At 37.4% G+C, this 15,501-nt stretch overlaps 1 protein-coding gene across 1 annotated transcript in view; it reads left to right on the top strand.

The window, feature by feature from the left end:
• UNC13C (unc-13 homolog C) overlaps positions 1-15,501 on the top strand; it is a 616,040-nt gene that overhangs the window by 498,262 nt on the left and 102,277 nt on the right. The window contains exons 24-25 of the mRNA XM_082733851.1: positions 5,117-5,194; positions 9,915-9,992. Of these exons, the coding sequence (XP_082589977.1) occupies positions 5,117-5,194; positions 9,915-9,992 (156 nt within the window). The remainder of the gene's footprint in view (positions 1-5,116; positions 5,195-9,914; positions 9,993-15,501) is intronic.

Raw genomic sequence — 15,501 nt, 5'->3', positions numbered from 1 at the left:
AGAAAAGAAAGCATAGGATTAGTACAGAGCTGATGGAATTGTACCATTGGACATGTAGGTCCTCTTTATAAGGAGTCTGGAAGAACAGGCAAAGTGGAAACATCTTTAGTAGAAAACTGGGATCCTTGTATCAGAATATTGAAATCACATAATTTAAAACAATCAAAAGGCTGAAAAGAAAATGAGAAGCCTATGAAGGCCTTTAGGTAAGTAAGCTATCAGCCTAAACCATAGTATATTATTTATTTACCATCAAGTAACCATCAAGTATTGTTAACATTTGAACTCTAGTCTTTATAAGTTAATTAGATAGACAAAAGTAACCTCCTGCTTTTAAAGATAACAGGTAAAAATCCTTTACTTTGATCCTTTCCAGAGGGGCCTTTCTTGGTAGCCACTGATTTCAATTTCCCAGTGTGGTAAAACCTGCAAGTAAGCTCTGCAGGAGAATTATTCTGGGGGAAAAAAAAAAAAATCACTGTCTTTTCTTGACAAGCAGCCGCATTTTGGGTGACTGCCAAGAGAAGAATGAAATGGGGTCATTAGGGATACTGTTGAAAAAAGTGTGTCACATACTATTCTTGGAACTCTGTGGGACTCATGGAAGCAGAGTCGTATGGCGCATTTAATAATCTCAGAGTTAATATATTTAGTGACATATTATTAAGTGGTGCACAATATTAGAAAAGTAACTAGAATTCACCCTCAGAGTTGTCAGGAAGCAGGTTATGTAAGGTGGAGGTGTGGAAGCAGGGAGAGAGAGCAGGAGGAAAAGGGCTCGAGGGCTCAAGCTGCTGGGCTCCAGACCACCCTCCCCTCCTTCGTACCTTTGACCTTTCTGTAGCTGTGAGGTTGCTCGCAGCCACGTGTAAACAAGTGGGCTACAGGAAAGTGTAAAGGAGTGGGAGGTCACAAAGAGGGTTATGTTAGAATCCACACGGGAAAATGCCTTCTTTGAAGCGAGGAGAAAAGAACTAGGCTCCTTGTGTCACTGACTAAATGTGAATTTTTATTGGCACAATAAAAATTTTTTTTAGGGGCGCCTGGGTGGCTTAGTGGGTTAAAGCCTCTGCCTTCGGCTCAGGTCATGATCCCAGGGTCCTGGGATCGAGTCCAGCATCGGGCTCTCTGCTCAGCGGGGAGCCTGCTTCCTCCTCCCTGCCTGCCTCTCTGCCTACTTGTGATCTCTCTGTCAAATAAATAAATAAAATCTTAAAAAAAAATTTTTTAAACACCTAAAATATTCTTAATCCATGTAAATTCAATACTACCAATTATCATTCCATGGAAATCATGTAAGGAAAAAAACCCCATTTACTGGGAAAGCAGAAATTGGTAATTTTTATTGAAAGATAAATTCTATCGGAATGATTTTAAAAAATCATAAAAATGAAGATAGGACTTTGTGGTTAATATAATTAGCTATTTCACAGTAACTTCAGGCTGTTAGAATTCATTTTGTTTCATCATTTGGGACCTTTGGTCTTGAAAACCCTATCCTTTTTGGAATTGGGATCCTTGTATCAGAATATTGAAATCACATTCTCTTCCTAGGACTTATATTGATTTAAACTATCTCTCAGAGAAAAGACATAATTAATGATATCTGCAAACAGTTAGGAAGATTTGGCATTGTAAAATGGGGCTTGAAAGGATAATTTGTCCTTACTAAAGCATATATAAGACTCAATAAACCAATCAAGTGCTTCACATTTCATAGCCGTGACGAGAGGTGAAGAATGTACACAGGCCATGGATATTTCTATGGCTTTACTGCTTCTCTCTCTCAATCTCTCTCTCTTATTTATTTATTTATTTATTTATTCATTTATTTATTTTTTGAGTGTTCAGGGACACTGGAGATACAATGCTGAATGAGATGCATGTATTTCTTGTTCTTTGGGAACGCAATCCTAATTTTCTAAAGTAATGATGATAATTAATTGAACATTGCTATGTGCTAATAATCTCTTAATTATGCTTCACTACAACCCCGTGACCGTAGTACTGTGATTTTTCCTAATTATTCAAATGATGAAATAAGTTTAGAAATTTAAGTAACTCAAACAAGCACCCAACCAGAAATGGCAGGGTTCGTGAAATGCTTTTAACCACTAAGCCATACTACCTTCCCAGTCTGGTGTCATCACGAATCAACTGGTGAGTTGGAGAGCAGAATCTCAACATTTCTTTTTATGCTCTGGGCCAAGCCTAGGCAGTCGGGTGGAGGGGGCGGATTCTGCGTTATGCTGCATGTGTTAAAATGCAGTGCTAGAAAGCACCGATGTGACTTTCTAATGTCACTGAACAGATACTACATCTCTTGTCTTCCCTGCGTTGCTCTAATACTAAACGCCCCCTGAAAAGATGGATTTTGAACAAGGGTTCTTAATTGCAAGAGTCATACCCTAGAGGGACCGACTGGTGGCGTTGACAAGATATTTAGCCCACTTCTAACACATGTCATTAGTTCAGGAGATCCTACTAACCGACTGACAGCTACCCCCTCAGTGACAGAACTAGCTGCCATCTCATGGGAGCAGAGTGAGGATGGAGATATTTTAGTCCTCCTGCTTGATCTGTAAAAGCAGAGCATCCCTGGCTTCACCACCGTAATCCTGTTAGAATGTCACTATTTAATCTGGAGTTCTTTGAATGACAGTTCCTTTGTGCACCCATAAAAGAATCATCCATACTTCATGACTCTCTCTCCATGTAAACTCTACTTTCTTTCAGAACATGATGCAAACAGCTTCTGTTAGGCTCTTGCCTCTCGCTCTATGCTGCCCTATTTCTGAAGCTCAAGAGTCCCACAGAGAGAAGTCATTATTAGTCAAGTCCACGTACTCTGGAAGAAGTTCTGTCTTCCAGGCTTTGCTAGGTACCCCTTCCATCAACAGATTCTCTCTGAAGAGTTATCCTCCACCATGCTATGCATTCAGTAGGACTGAGATTTTCAAACTTTAGCTTGCATCAGAATCGTCTTGGGGGCTTCTTAACGCACACCAGAATTGCTGACTCAGTAACCCAGGAGAGGACCAGAGACCTGGAACTTCCACAAGTTCCTAAGTGATGCTTATGAGGCAGCAGGAGATGTGTCTTAGGTCAGTATGTCTCAAGTAACTTCTTACTGACATTAAAGAAATAACGTCTGAAATGGTTTTACTTCGTTGAATAAATTAGAGTGAAATTGGAGTTGCCCCTAAAATGTGCGTGAGCACTTTTATCAAGTGTATTTTGTACATTAGTAAAGAAATGGATGTTCTCGTTGCCAGTGTATCCACAACTCCCACAGGCACAAGGCTTTACACCATATCCTACATGGCTGAGCTCTCCTCCTCAGCCCACAACTCATCCCGGATTGCTAACAACCATCGGTGTTTGTAGGCTAGTGGATGTAAGATACTAGGATCATTTCCTTGTCCCCACGAGGGAACTGAGCAGACCAGGATTTTCTTGCAGAGTCAGGTGCTGGGCTGTGGGAGATACCTTGACAATAATCAGAAATGAGTGTCTGGATTCTGCTCTCCATACTTTCTCTGGAGCTAGTTAGAATCTCTGAGTTACAACAAGCTCCTCGAGTGTGATTTGTCTTCCTTTTTGTTTCTACCACATAATGAAATGTTTCTAAAGAGTTTACACTGTCATTAGAACCTGTACGTTGAAAGCAGTACTTCTATGTATGAGTGAATTGGTACTTCACAGGTAAGTTCCAAAGTGAATTTCAGTATTGTATCTGAAGGGATTTGAACAGCTGCATTTGGACGATACTTCAGTCTGATCAGCCATCTGTTTTTCTAGACTTACTGCTTGATAAGATTTTATATTTTCCAAGGCCAACTTTCTATTTAAACTGATGCATATTACCATGATACTTTGTACTTCGACAAAATATCAATTTTCTTTTTCCATTTTATCCCTATTTCCAGGTGTTCACCATGATCTTAAATGCCCATAAAACAAGTTCATAGTTCTGTTTGGTGAATTCAGGCTTGTCGAGTAAGAGATTAAGCTAAAGGAGAAATGTTTAGAGTGTCTCCTGAATTGACCTGAGCCACAAAGAAAATTCAGATGAATACGTCATACAAAAAAGGAAACAAGTTTTTTTGTCCTTGGTTTTCTGTGAAAAGAGATAATCTTTATTTATAGTTAGTGTTGCTTTCTCTCTTCTAAGAAAACCATGTCCGCATTTGGTTTGTGATCATTCAAGCTATATAAGTAAAACTGGTAGGATACAAATTCATCAATGTATCTTGAAGTAATTGAAATAGAATTTAACACATGTATTTGTTTTTTCCTTATTTTGCATAAGTAGTGGAACAGAGGGCATCCTTCAGCTCACAAATAGTTATTAAATGGAGAAGGTAAATGCAAAATTAGGATGAAGAGGACAGAACAAAGGCAAAAATTAGGCAACATTTTTAGGAAATAATGCACCAATAACTAATTGAGTAAATTAAAGGTAAATGTATTGAAATAGTGTGATACAACAAAAGTCTTCAGAGGTGGTCTTTGATATTAATAAGGTTCCTTATCATAGGAAATTACTGAAAATATTCATTACTAAGGGGCATGTACAGGAATGCTCTGACAACACTTATAATTGTATAAGGTATTTAGGAACATTGTAGAAAGTTGAGAAAATTACCACAACAGTTTTGGCATGCTAAATGTATATGTGGTAGGGATGAGAGAGGGGTGTAGGAACTGGAAACCAAGAGGAAGGAGTCAAAGAAAAGTTCAGTTATTAAGAGGGGGACAAAAAGAGCATTCGGGTCACTAGGTAGTAAGCATCCAAGCATAAAATCATGTCTCTTCTGCGTACTTAGTAAAGTTAGAAATAAAGAATTTCAGGATGGAGCAGATTATGTTAAAATGGAATGAATTAATGAGCTCATGTAGAATACCTTTCACATGTACTCAGAAATATTACAAATTGTTACCTAAGCATGGTAGTTTGAGATCCTTTTTTTGGCAAGGGTATACATTTAATCACTGCATCTGTCCCTCTCTTAGCTGAAAAAGACGTGAAAAGTTTGCGTGGATAGCATTAAGCTGGCTAGTGCGTGTATAACTGGATACATTTAACCAGGTACATTTCCTGCTTTTCCTCTAGACTATCAATAAAGTACTGCTTCAGTATGCTGCGATCCTATCAAGTGACTTCAGTTCATATTGTGATAAGGAAAATGTGGTAAGTAAACCTGTGTCTGCTTTCACGTATTCCTCAGTTGAGATCCATTTTTTAAAAAACAAATGAGTAAGCAAGAGCTTTTTTTTCTCTTTCTGTTTTCAAAGGTGATAGGGAATAGGGATCTCAAGAAATTGTTTGAATACTTCTCTGGGAATCCTGATCTGGCTACAGTACAGCAATCAGAGGAAGGTTGAGAGCATCTCAATGCCAAGCCAACTTGTGGTTTTCCATGGCAATAGGGAGAAGACTCACATAAACAATTAAAAACCCACATAATCATGAAACAATGAAGCAGAGAACTAGGAATTAAAAACTTGTTTATGTTGATACCAGTCACATAGTTTGGACACTGGTACAATTTAATTGAGTACAATTTTTCTTTCAGCTTTCAAATAAATTGAGAAAGATAGTTCGTGTAAGAAGTAATGCTGGTTTCTCCTCTAAATCATTAACTTAGCCTTTTCTTTTCTAGATGATTAAGAAAATCTTGGAACACTGGAAAAAAATTAAATTAACAAAATGAAAGAAAATCTTTATAAAATTGAAACCAGCACTGCAACTTAATAAAAGTCACCAAGAGATAAACTAAAGCAAGATAAACTTAAGTGATATAGAGTATAATCAGTGGTAGTCTGTGGTAGAAAGTGAAATCTTTCCTATTCACCAAATGTCATTTTAGGAGAATTATATTGGTAACATTATAGTAATGTTTTTTAAAACACAAAAACAATTTTAAAGAGGATTTTTAAAGAGGAAAATCAGTTTTGTTTTGTTTTGTTTTGTTTTTTAAAACAGGATTTTAAAGGAGGAATATCAGTTTTTTTCCTCCTCAAAAAATTAGTTCCCACTATCAGGCAAGTCTAAAAGAGAATTCTTGGTGAAACTTCATTGACCTCTGGCTGACAGCTCATTAATATAAGTCAGTCTTAATGGTTCTCGAGGGTCCCAGAAGATGCTTCTTTCTCTAAAATTAATATGCTGCCCAGAAATTTTATTAAAACTCACAGATATCTCAGCAGTGATTTTTAACTGCCATTGGTTTATACTCTAAGAGATAAGACAGGATATTTATTTACTGAAACTGTATATTTGCAATTAAATTCATAATACATTTGAAAAGTAATATGTTGAAAATTGAAACAGTGCCAGATAATTTCAGGAAAAATTCTGATTATATCAGGATAGCCAACTTGAAAATTTTAAAAGGTAGCTATGAATTACCAGGGATAGTTCTTGTCATTCAGAAAAGAAAAACAACCTTAAAGACAGCAGACTTTTCGCTGTATTATGAGTTAACATTCTGTAGTTTATTTTTTAAAACATGGGAGAAAAATCATATATCAATGTTTATTATTCTTTGTATTTTTATGTATGTTTTATACTTTTAAAATCAAGTATTTATAAAGAAAGAAAACACCCTTCCAAGTATTACAACACAGGAACTTTTCCTCAGTGCTTTTCTTTCCTAGTTCCTGATACGTTAATGAGTCCTAGACTCTCATTCAAATACCAAGCATCATTTCAGTATCTCCATGAAAGAATAGCAATAGCTTAGTGTATGCTTTCAGCTGAGATAAATTGAAGAAATTCTCTTGTAGATTCGTGCATGTACATATAACTATTTCTTTCAGTATCAAGAACATTAAAATTATTTTTTTCTCAGTATATTTATGGGCATATGCCTATAACATCTGCAAATTAATCTAGAAACTTTTTTTTTTAAAGATTTTTTTTTTTTTAATTTACTTGAGAGAGAGACAGTGAGAGAGAGCATGAACGAGGAGAAGGTCAGAGAGAGAAGCAGACTCCCCATGGAGCTGGGAGCCCGATGCGGGACTCGATCCCGGGACTCCAGGATCATGACCTGAGCCGAAGGCAGTCGTCCAACCAACTGAGCCACCCAGGCGTCCCTTGATCTAGAAACTTTTAAAGAGAGATATCCCCCTTAACATTTGCTTTCCCAGGGTTCAGAATTAAAGATGACAGTTAGAATCTCTGTAACAGAATATATATTTTCTCTAGCTGTGATGTTTCACCTTGAAAATGGATCACAAGTTTTTTAATCCATTTTCTCATACTCCAAAACTAGTGCTGCAACACATATAAATCAGAATTATTTGATTTTGAATATTTTAAAAAAACCTTTTTCAACTCACAAACATACTTTGGTCATAGAGAAATGGCCCTAGTCCCAACACAAATTTCATATTCATTATAGTTTAGGTTCCTAACTTTGTTACAGATTTAGATCAGAAGAAATGCATTATGATATTTTTATGGGAAAAGCCAAACTGTATACAAATAAAAAGATGACAACTTCAACATAGGTTATTTTATCTAATTAAACTCATCAACAAATGATGCTTCTGAATTAAGTTACTATTCTCTTTACTGTGTGTGTTTTCTGTTTTGTTTTCAGTACCTACAGAGGTGCTTAAAATAAAAGCGGTTTCCAGATTAGGTTTAAGGTAGATTTGTGTAATTCAGTCCTCAGTAGTGATTTGATAAATTGATTCCATAAAATTGATATTTCAACATTTCAAAGTCAGAGAAATCTTAATGAAAGAGAAGAGTCTCATATTTATTTTTCTCTCTCTCTAGATGACTGCATCTTTTTTCTATATGTAGCCTTACCTGGGGTCAGTAGCAATCCATGCATATTATTTATTATGTTTCTTGGTTGCTCTTTTCCATTGGAAATTGTCATATTAAGTGAGCCTATAGTTCATTTTGCTTCTTGGTTGTTCTTTTCCATTGGAAATAGTCATATTAAAAAGACTTGGAGGTTGGTTTTTATTTATACAACCAGGGCACTAAAGTACTAAAGTACTGTTTTGGGTACTAACGTACTGTTACATGTGCCAAAAAAAGATAAACTTAATATCTAATAATCATAGAAGAGTCTTCCTAGCTAACTTAGATCCATGGGGGGCAGAGTGATACAACATTTACCCATGCACTCTTCCTGGTTCTCATTAAGAGTCCTGGTCTTTCTTTGAGCTTCATTTCCTCCTCGTCAAATTCAAGCCAAATCTTCCTCTTCTGCAATGAAAGGGAAGAAAGAAAAAGAGAGAGAGAGAGAGAGAGAGAGAGAGAGAGAGAGAGAAAGAAAGAAAGAAAAGAAAAGAAAAGAAAAGAAAAGAAAAGAAAAGAAAAGAAAAGAAAAGAAAAGAAAAGAAAATCCTAATAACCCCATCCCCTAGTGGGGGTTCACTTTGCCTTTGGGTCAGGATGCTGAATCCATGAAAGTTCTGGCCATGCATACTGCGGAAAGTTTAAGCCTAGAGCAAGTGGCTCTCAGTCACAGCTGGGGACCAGAGTTATTTGTGGAATATTGTGGTTCAGCTTACTGACCAGAATCTATGGCAGATAAATCTTAGATATCTGTGTTAGAGAAATAAAATATTTATATGACCGGAATCAAAGGAACAGAATCAAAGTTTAAAATTGTTTTCATAAATCGAAGTTAGGATGTGGTCACTTTAAGAATCAAGTAGAAAGTTTTTCAAAGGTCAGTAATGTGGTTGAAGCAATAATAAAATCTTTCCACTGATGTGTGCTAACACCTCCCTGTTGTCCTTTAAGTCCTTTCTATGCCTCTCTAATTCCTTACTGGCTCATTTCCCAGAAACTTGGAAGATATATCCATTTTCTTTTCTTTCATTCTTTTCCTCCCCCAAATCAACTGGCTTTTTGAATCAGAATGCAAGAAATAGAAATTATTCTGTAACTATTCTCAATTCCATTTTCCGGTGATAAATTAATTCCCATTATTCTAAGTCCGTATGTAGTCCTGTCCCAAAGCTTTCCACCTGCATGTTATTGTTCTATTTCCACCTTTTTGGAAACACAGCATCAAACAACATTTTTAAACATGTATTCTGTGGAAAGCTCTGTGAGGACTCTGGGATTAAGAAAAAGCAGAAGACATAGCAGCATGCATGGTGCATTTAAGGTCAGTGGGTGAGACAGTGAAAAGCAATATAAATGTAAAGTCAAATAAAACAAATGTCAAGTGAGTGACAAAGGGATATAGTCTGGGAAAGAGAAAGCTCAAACCTGGAATGATGGATGTGATTCAGATAGGCAATGAGGTTCAGGTGAAGAGGCCACTGCCAAGCCAGGTCAGAGTCTAGAAAGCACAGGTGTTTTGGGGGGAATAAGCTGCTGAAAGGTGAAAGTTATTCATATTTCAGTAGACAGAGTTGGGAAGGAAAAACTAGTTTGGAGCCAGATAATTAAGGGCCTTGAGTACTAATGTGCAGGCTTTATCTATAGCCAAAGAGAGTCTATTAAATGTGTCTTTTTTTTCCCCCTCCCCTGGATTTTTAAAATTCAGATGGTGTTTTGGTTTTTTAAATGTGAAATACTGGCAAAATTAAACTATTACCTTTTTCTTAAAGTAAGTAAATCTCTAAAAACAGAATTCGGCTCAATGTTAATAATAAAAGAAATAGTAGTAGTAAGTCCCCTGTGGTTTATTGTCTGGGGTATATTATTGAATTGCATTCCCCAAAATGGTAACATTTCCCCCTTCCATTCTTAACTTTTAAAAAGTAAAATGAAAATAGAAGGATTATTGCCAAATATAATAGGACATCAGTGATAGTTATATACTTAAATCACATTTAAGGTAAACTTATTCAATAATTCAGTTCAATAATTGTAAGAAGGATTCTCACACCACTTTTTTTTTTTTTTTTTTTTGCTTTATGTATAGCCCTGTATATTGATGAACAATATTCAGCAACTGCGGGTCCAGCTGGAAAAAATGTTTGAATCCATGGGAGGGAAAGAGGTGGGTATATTTTTATGCCTGTATTTGCCAGATATCTACTTAGAGATCATCAGCAGTGTATCTCTTTGCTATGGAAAGTGTCAGTCAAGTTTTTTACACGAGTTAACTAAAGACAGGATATGATAATGCTCTAAAACACCATTAACAACTGAAGTGATCATTAACCACAACAGAATACGGAACGTAAATGCTTTAGAAGTGTGAATGGCAGGAGGGAGATGGCCCGTAGCCTTCTGTAGTGTGTATATGTAGATGTAGTTGTATGTACACAAATATGGACATATATGCTAATGATGGGTACAGTTCTACAAACTACAGATTTTTTTTTTCACCGTATTACTCATTGTCAAGTTGGTATCAGACTTTATGTTCTGAGATGCGTTTTGTGGTGCTAGCAATTTTTGATGTATCAGTGGTTTATTGTTCACATCTAAAAGTCTGTCAAAATGTGCTGTGTGCTGTGTCTGTAATGTGTCGTGTCTTTGTCCAACATCTTTGACTTGCCATTCCCTGAGCAGAAGAAGGAAGGAGAAAGATTCTTTTATGAGGTTTGTGATAGTAAGCATCTTATCCTTTACCTGGCTGTTTCCCCTAAACCTAAAGACCATTGCACTTCTGATTTGTTCTCATTTGCTTGTTTGGATCAGGCAGACAGTGAAATGTTAGCTGTGCACCTGCCTCCTGCTGTTGCCACAGTTTTTCACGAACTGCCACGAGCGTCCAGGGACTTGGGGACTGGAGTTGGTGCCAAGAGGGAAGGTCATGGGGTTGGCATTGTCCCACCCCACCCCCTCCCTAAAACAACCCCAAGGGCAGCTAGAATGTAGAAATATTTCTGTTTCAGATTTCAATTACCGTGTTCCTTATTGTGGTAAGTGTACAACACGTATGTGAAGCGAGGTTGGATTTCGAAGCAAAGATCCCCTTTCCTTCTAAATTTACAAGGCTGAAAATGCTTCTTTTAAGAGCGGGCTTCTTCACGTGTGATGTTGCCGTTAATCCCAAGGACCCATTTGTCCATTTCCCTCTCTTAGAGCCTCAGTCCTTTGAAACTGAACTTGCCAGTTAGGGTGCTACAAACGAGAAGCGCTAGGATCTGTGTGTGAAGAAGGTACAGAACTTCAAAAATGAACTTTCATGGATTATGCTTCTGCTTCAGTGTCTGTTTATTACGGCTCCATTTCCTCACAGTGTGTTAGTGGTTTCTGCAGTGTGAGGGCATGAGCCTCATTTTTAAATTCTTTTGCTGACTTAGGTGAGCACAAACAACTGGGGATCATAGTTGGAGAGCCCCTTTTTAATTGGAGTGATGTTTTATATTCAGACTTTAAGTCCACTTTCTGTTTGAAGAGCCATGAAGAGATCAGTGATTTCTTGTGGGAAATTCTGCCTCTTACTGAATTTTAAAGACCATAAACTGTGGAAGGATAAAGTTATATTTAAAATGCCACACTTCCAGAAATTTCTCCTAAGGCTACTTCTGCTTCCTTACTCTCTTCCATTGTTGGACTCTAATGTGACTAATACCCAGCTGAGCTGAGTATTAATAAGACAAAGCAAACCTGTCCTTATAGGAAGCTGTGTGGGCCACGCTGCTCACTAACCAAAAATGTTGTGGGGCAGCTTAGCTTGTTCACCAAACAAGAATGGATACTTTACCTAGCATAAAATGGCCAGTTGGCAGTTATGTGGGTTTCACATGAAAAATTTAGATACAACTCTATAGCTAAATCATAGGACTCTTCTTATTGGAGAAAGTAATGAAGAAAGAAATCCTGGGGTTCATGCCTTCTACCCTCATGACTCTTGCAAGGTCAGTTGCTAAATTCCTCATACATAATTTAAAGGGAAAATGCAATTCAGTGAATGAAATAATTGTCCAGTTTCTAACACTGTAATTTGTTAGGAGGCAGCAAGGACCCTAGCTCCTTTCTTTTCCTGCATTTAAATCTTATACATTCCTTCCCTTCCTCTCTCCATCATCTTTTGATGTTCTGTCTCCTTTCTACACACAGTTTCTTTTATCTTATGTTTTCTACTTTCACCTCATCATCTGTTACTGGAAAAAGCTTTCAGCACTCCCAGTCAGCACTGGCATGGGGACTGATGGAATGTCAGGAGGAAGCAAGACCTGAACTCAAGTCTGGGTGTCACATTGAACCTCCCACGAGAAAGAACTGTGATTGACACAGATTTATGTTAGAGTTGCTCTTTACTACACTCGACCTCCTCAGGGCACCAGAATCTCAAAATAACAATCAGTTACCTGTAGATGGCAGAATGGACTTGGGTTGCTTAACTGGGGGCTTTTATAAGGATGGAAAAGGATTTTATGGAGAATGACACAACTGACCCTTTGATATGAGAGGTTTATATGGAACTTAATGCAGGCATGCTCTGCTCCGTGGCCTTGAGAGGGAGCGCAGCGTGTCCTGATGCCGGTTCTCCTCTCACCCTGGAACTCCTTATAAAACCTTGACTGGTGGTGTTGGGGGAAGCTTCCCTGCCTCCTCCTTTTCCTTTTAGGAGTTTCTTAGCTTTTGTCCCCTACCGCTTGTGCTAGGATGTGCACTTCTTGCTGCAGAAGTCTAATTAACAAATGATGAATTGCTTACGTACTTGCTCAGTATCGTTTTGGATGCCACGTGTGTCTCCGCTGGCCCCTAACAGCAGCATGGCTCGCCTGTCCCACCCCTGCCAAGTGCTCACCCCTCGCAGGCCCCGTTGCTTGATGCCATAGCTCTCTGCTGCTTGAACCTCCACTGTTGGGGTAGCTCTTCTCTCCTAATAGGATCAGCCTCTCTTTCCTCTGGAAACAAATATGTTGAAAACTTTTTTTTTTTTTTTTTCCTTAAGGCGGGAAAAAAACCAACCAAACAAAACAAAACCCTCTTCTTCTGGGTGAGGCTGTTTCCTGTCGGGGGCTCCCAGGCAGTCCTAACCAGATTCTGTTACCACCTGCATGCATGATATCCTGGACGTCATGTGGGCACATTTTTTTCTTTTCTTTTTTTTTTTTTTTATCTAGCGCCCTACTTAAAAGAGTAAAACAAACCGCTAAATTTCTTTTCCTCTATTTTGACTTTCCCACACGCTTTCTTGTGTAAAAACGAGGAGCATGTTTTGACATGACAACTCTGATCACTGTAAAGAATAAAAAAAACATAATAAGTCACATGGGCCATGAAGCGAGTATAATCTTAGAAATGAGGCCTGGAGTCGTGTGTGTGTGTGTGTGTGTGTGTGTATGTGCGCGTTTCTTTAATAAAGCATCTCATGTGATTTTTCATGTGCATATTGTTTTGGGACACATTAACTAAACCAGATGAAGTAGCCAAGCCCCGGTATTGTGCTGGAAGTTAAATTATGTGCCCCACAATCGCCCTGCTTCATTATCAGTCTTTTTAAGACATAGTAATGGCAAAAATATTGTTGGGATGCCAGGTAGTAATTTTCATTACTAGTGAATGATCGTTTTATCATTCTCACATAGCTCAAATACCTCAAAAGTAAAATGGATGTACTTTGGTTTACATTATTTTAATAGCTTATTAAATTCAGTATAACTTAGTATAATTGAGTGTAGAGCAACTGCAAATAAATATACAACTTGTATTCATTTTTTCTTAAAAATAATATAGCTACAGCCTATGAAAAGGACTTTTTTGCATTTCCTTGATCTGCAATCTAATTTGTATAAGTACATGAGAAAGAAAATCAGATAATCCAAAATTTAATTTCATTTCAGGAAGTCGTAGGTATTTGTTATGGAGCTCTGGAGAACTCGTAGTAATTGACTTAGAAGAATTATGACCACGCTCTGTAAGCAGAAGAGGCATTACTCCTTCACAATATTTTATTGGCACAATCATCTGAAAGATAGAATTCATAATTGTCCATAACCCTGCTAACTTCCTGACAGTATTTCAAATGCTAGAAGTTAGTCATCATTAAGACATTTAGGGGTAATAAGGGCATTTGTTCACTTACCTAAATTCTCTTAATTCTGTTGGCCACAAAGCAAACTAATTAGGCACAGTGGCAATATTATTTTCATTGCTGTGTCTCAAAAACACAATGAATTTCTTGATGCATTTCACCATGGTAGACTTTGCTGAACAGTGCCATGGAATCTGGAACATAACACCACCTATCCTAAACATGTGTATATTTTCATGAGCAATTTAACTACACTTTTGTTTCAAAAAAGCATTGTCTATATGCTTTTTCATTTTTTTAATGTTGAATTTGAAGAGTTAGAAACTGCATCTGACCGAAAAGTGTATGCATGTAGCTGATTGAAATTCACTGTACAACCTGTTAGCTGTAAGGACTTCGTCTTCAGCTAAGCAAATCCCCACTGGAGAGGACAGAAATGAACACCCATCATATTTTTCTGAGCATTATCCTTTTAACTTTATACTTGCTGGCAACAGGGGGATTGAAAGAGCACTGTTTTAAAGGAAATAATACTTTACGCTGATAGTTCTTGAACTTCAGTATACATCAGAACTGCCTGGGTTACTGATTAAAACACACATTGCTGAGTTCCATCCCTGGACTTTTTGATTCTGTAGGTTGGGCGGGGCCTGATTATGTACTTTCCTAACAAATTCCCAGCTGATGCTGTTCTACTGCTCAGGGGACCACATTTTGAGAATTACTTCTCTTTGTTTTCAGAACAGCTATCCAGTAATTAGGAAATGGCTCTGAGTGCCCCTTTGCCTAATATGGGCAACATATTTGAGTGATCTACTTAATGCTTTGAATCTTGAGGACACAAATGATACCATATGTTTGAATCGGCCTTGAGACAGCATGCAGTCATACAGGCAAATATCCTGTTGTATTAGGGCATGCAGTAATCCATAAGTATAGGTGACCAATTAGTAGTGATAAATTAATATTCAGAATTTTTCTTTAACATTTTAGACTTTATGCTTACATTTCACACATAATCTTATCAAAAGGTGGTGACATTGTATGGAGGCTAAGCTTTATGTTCAAGTTTCTGATCTGTCTCACCTTTTCTTCTTAATGTAAATAGTGATATGACTCACTAGTTAATACATTAATGAGAATCTACTATTTTCATCTTTTCCAGCAATTACAAAGCAAATTATAACATATGCATCAGTGTCTTAGATAAGAAAATAGACAATGTAAACTAGTTGTAGCTCCCTTTTAGTTCTCAAATTATTTCCTAAAACAGTTTGCAAAGTTTTTTTTTTCCTATTTTATAGAAGAATCTGTTGTTGCCAGTTATATTTACCGAATCTATAGGGCAGCAGGAGTTGAGATGGGAGTTTATTAATGTAATTAATTAAAGTAATAAAGTTTGGGAGTTGGAGACCCCCTCACCTCCCCCCACCGCCCCCAGCCCAACACTTGCTAAATTTAAAAATACCTTTTAAATGAAAGTTGTAACTGTTATATCTCGCCCTGCAACAATTCGAAAACTAAACTGAAACCTCTAACCTCTTAATGTGTACACAGAGTGCAAAGGTGG

This window comes from Mustela nivalis, assembly GCF_964662115.1.
Source record: "Mustela nivalis genome assembly, chromosome: 6".
In the NCBI taxonomy this organism is placed as follows: Eukaryota; Metazoa; Chordata; class Mammalia; order Carnivora; family Mustelidae; genus Mustela; species Mustela nivalis.
This window is presented reverse-complemented; position numbering and strand designations above follow the sequence as displayed.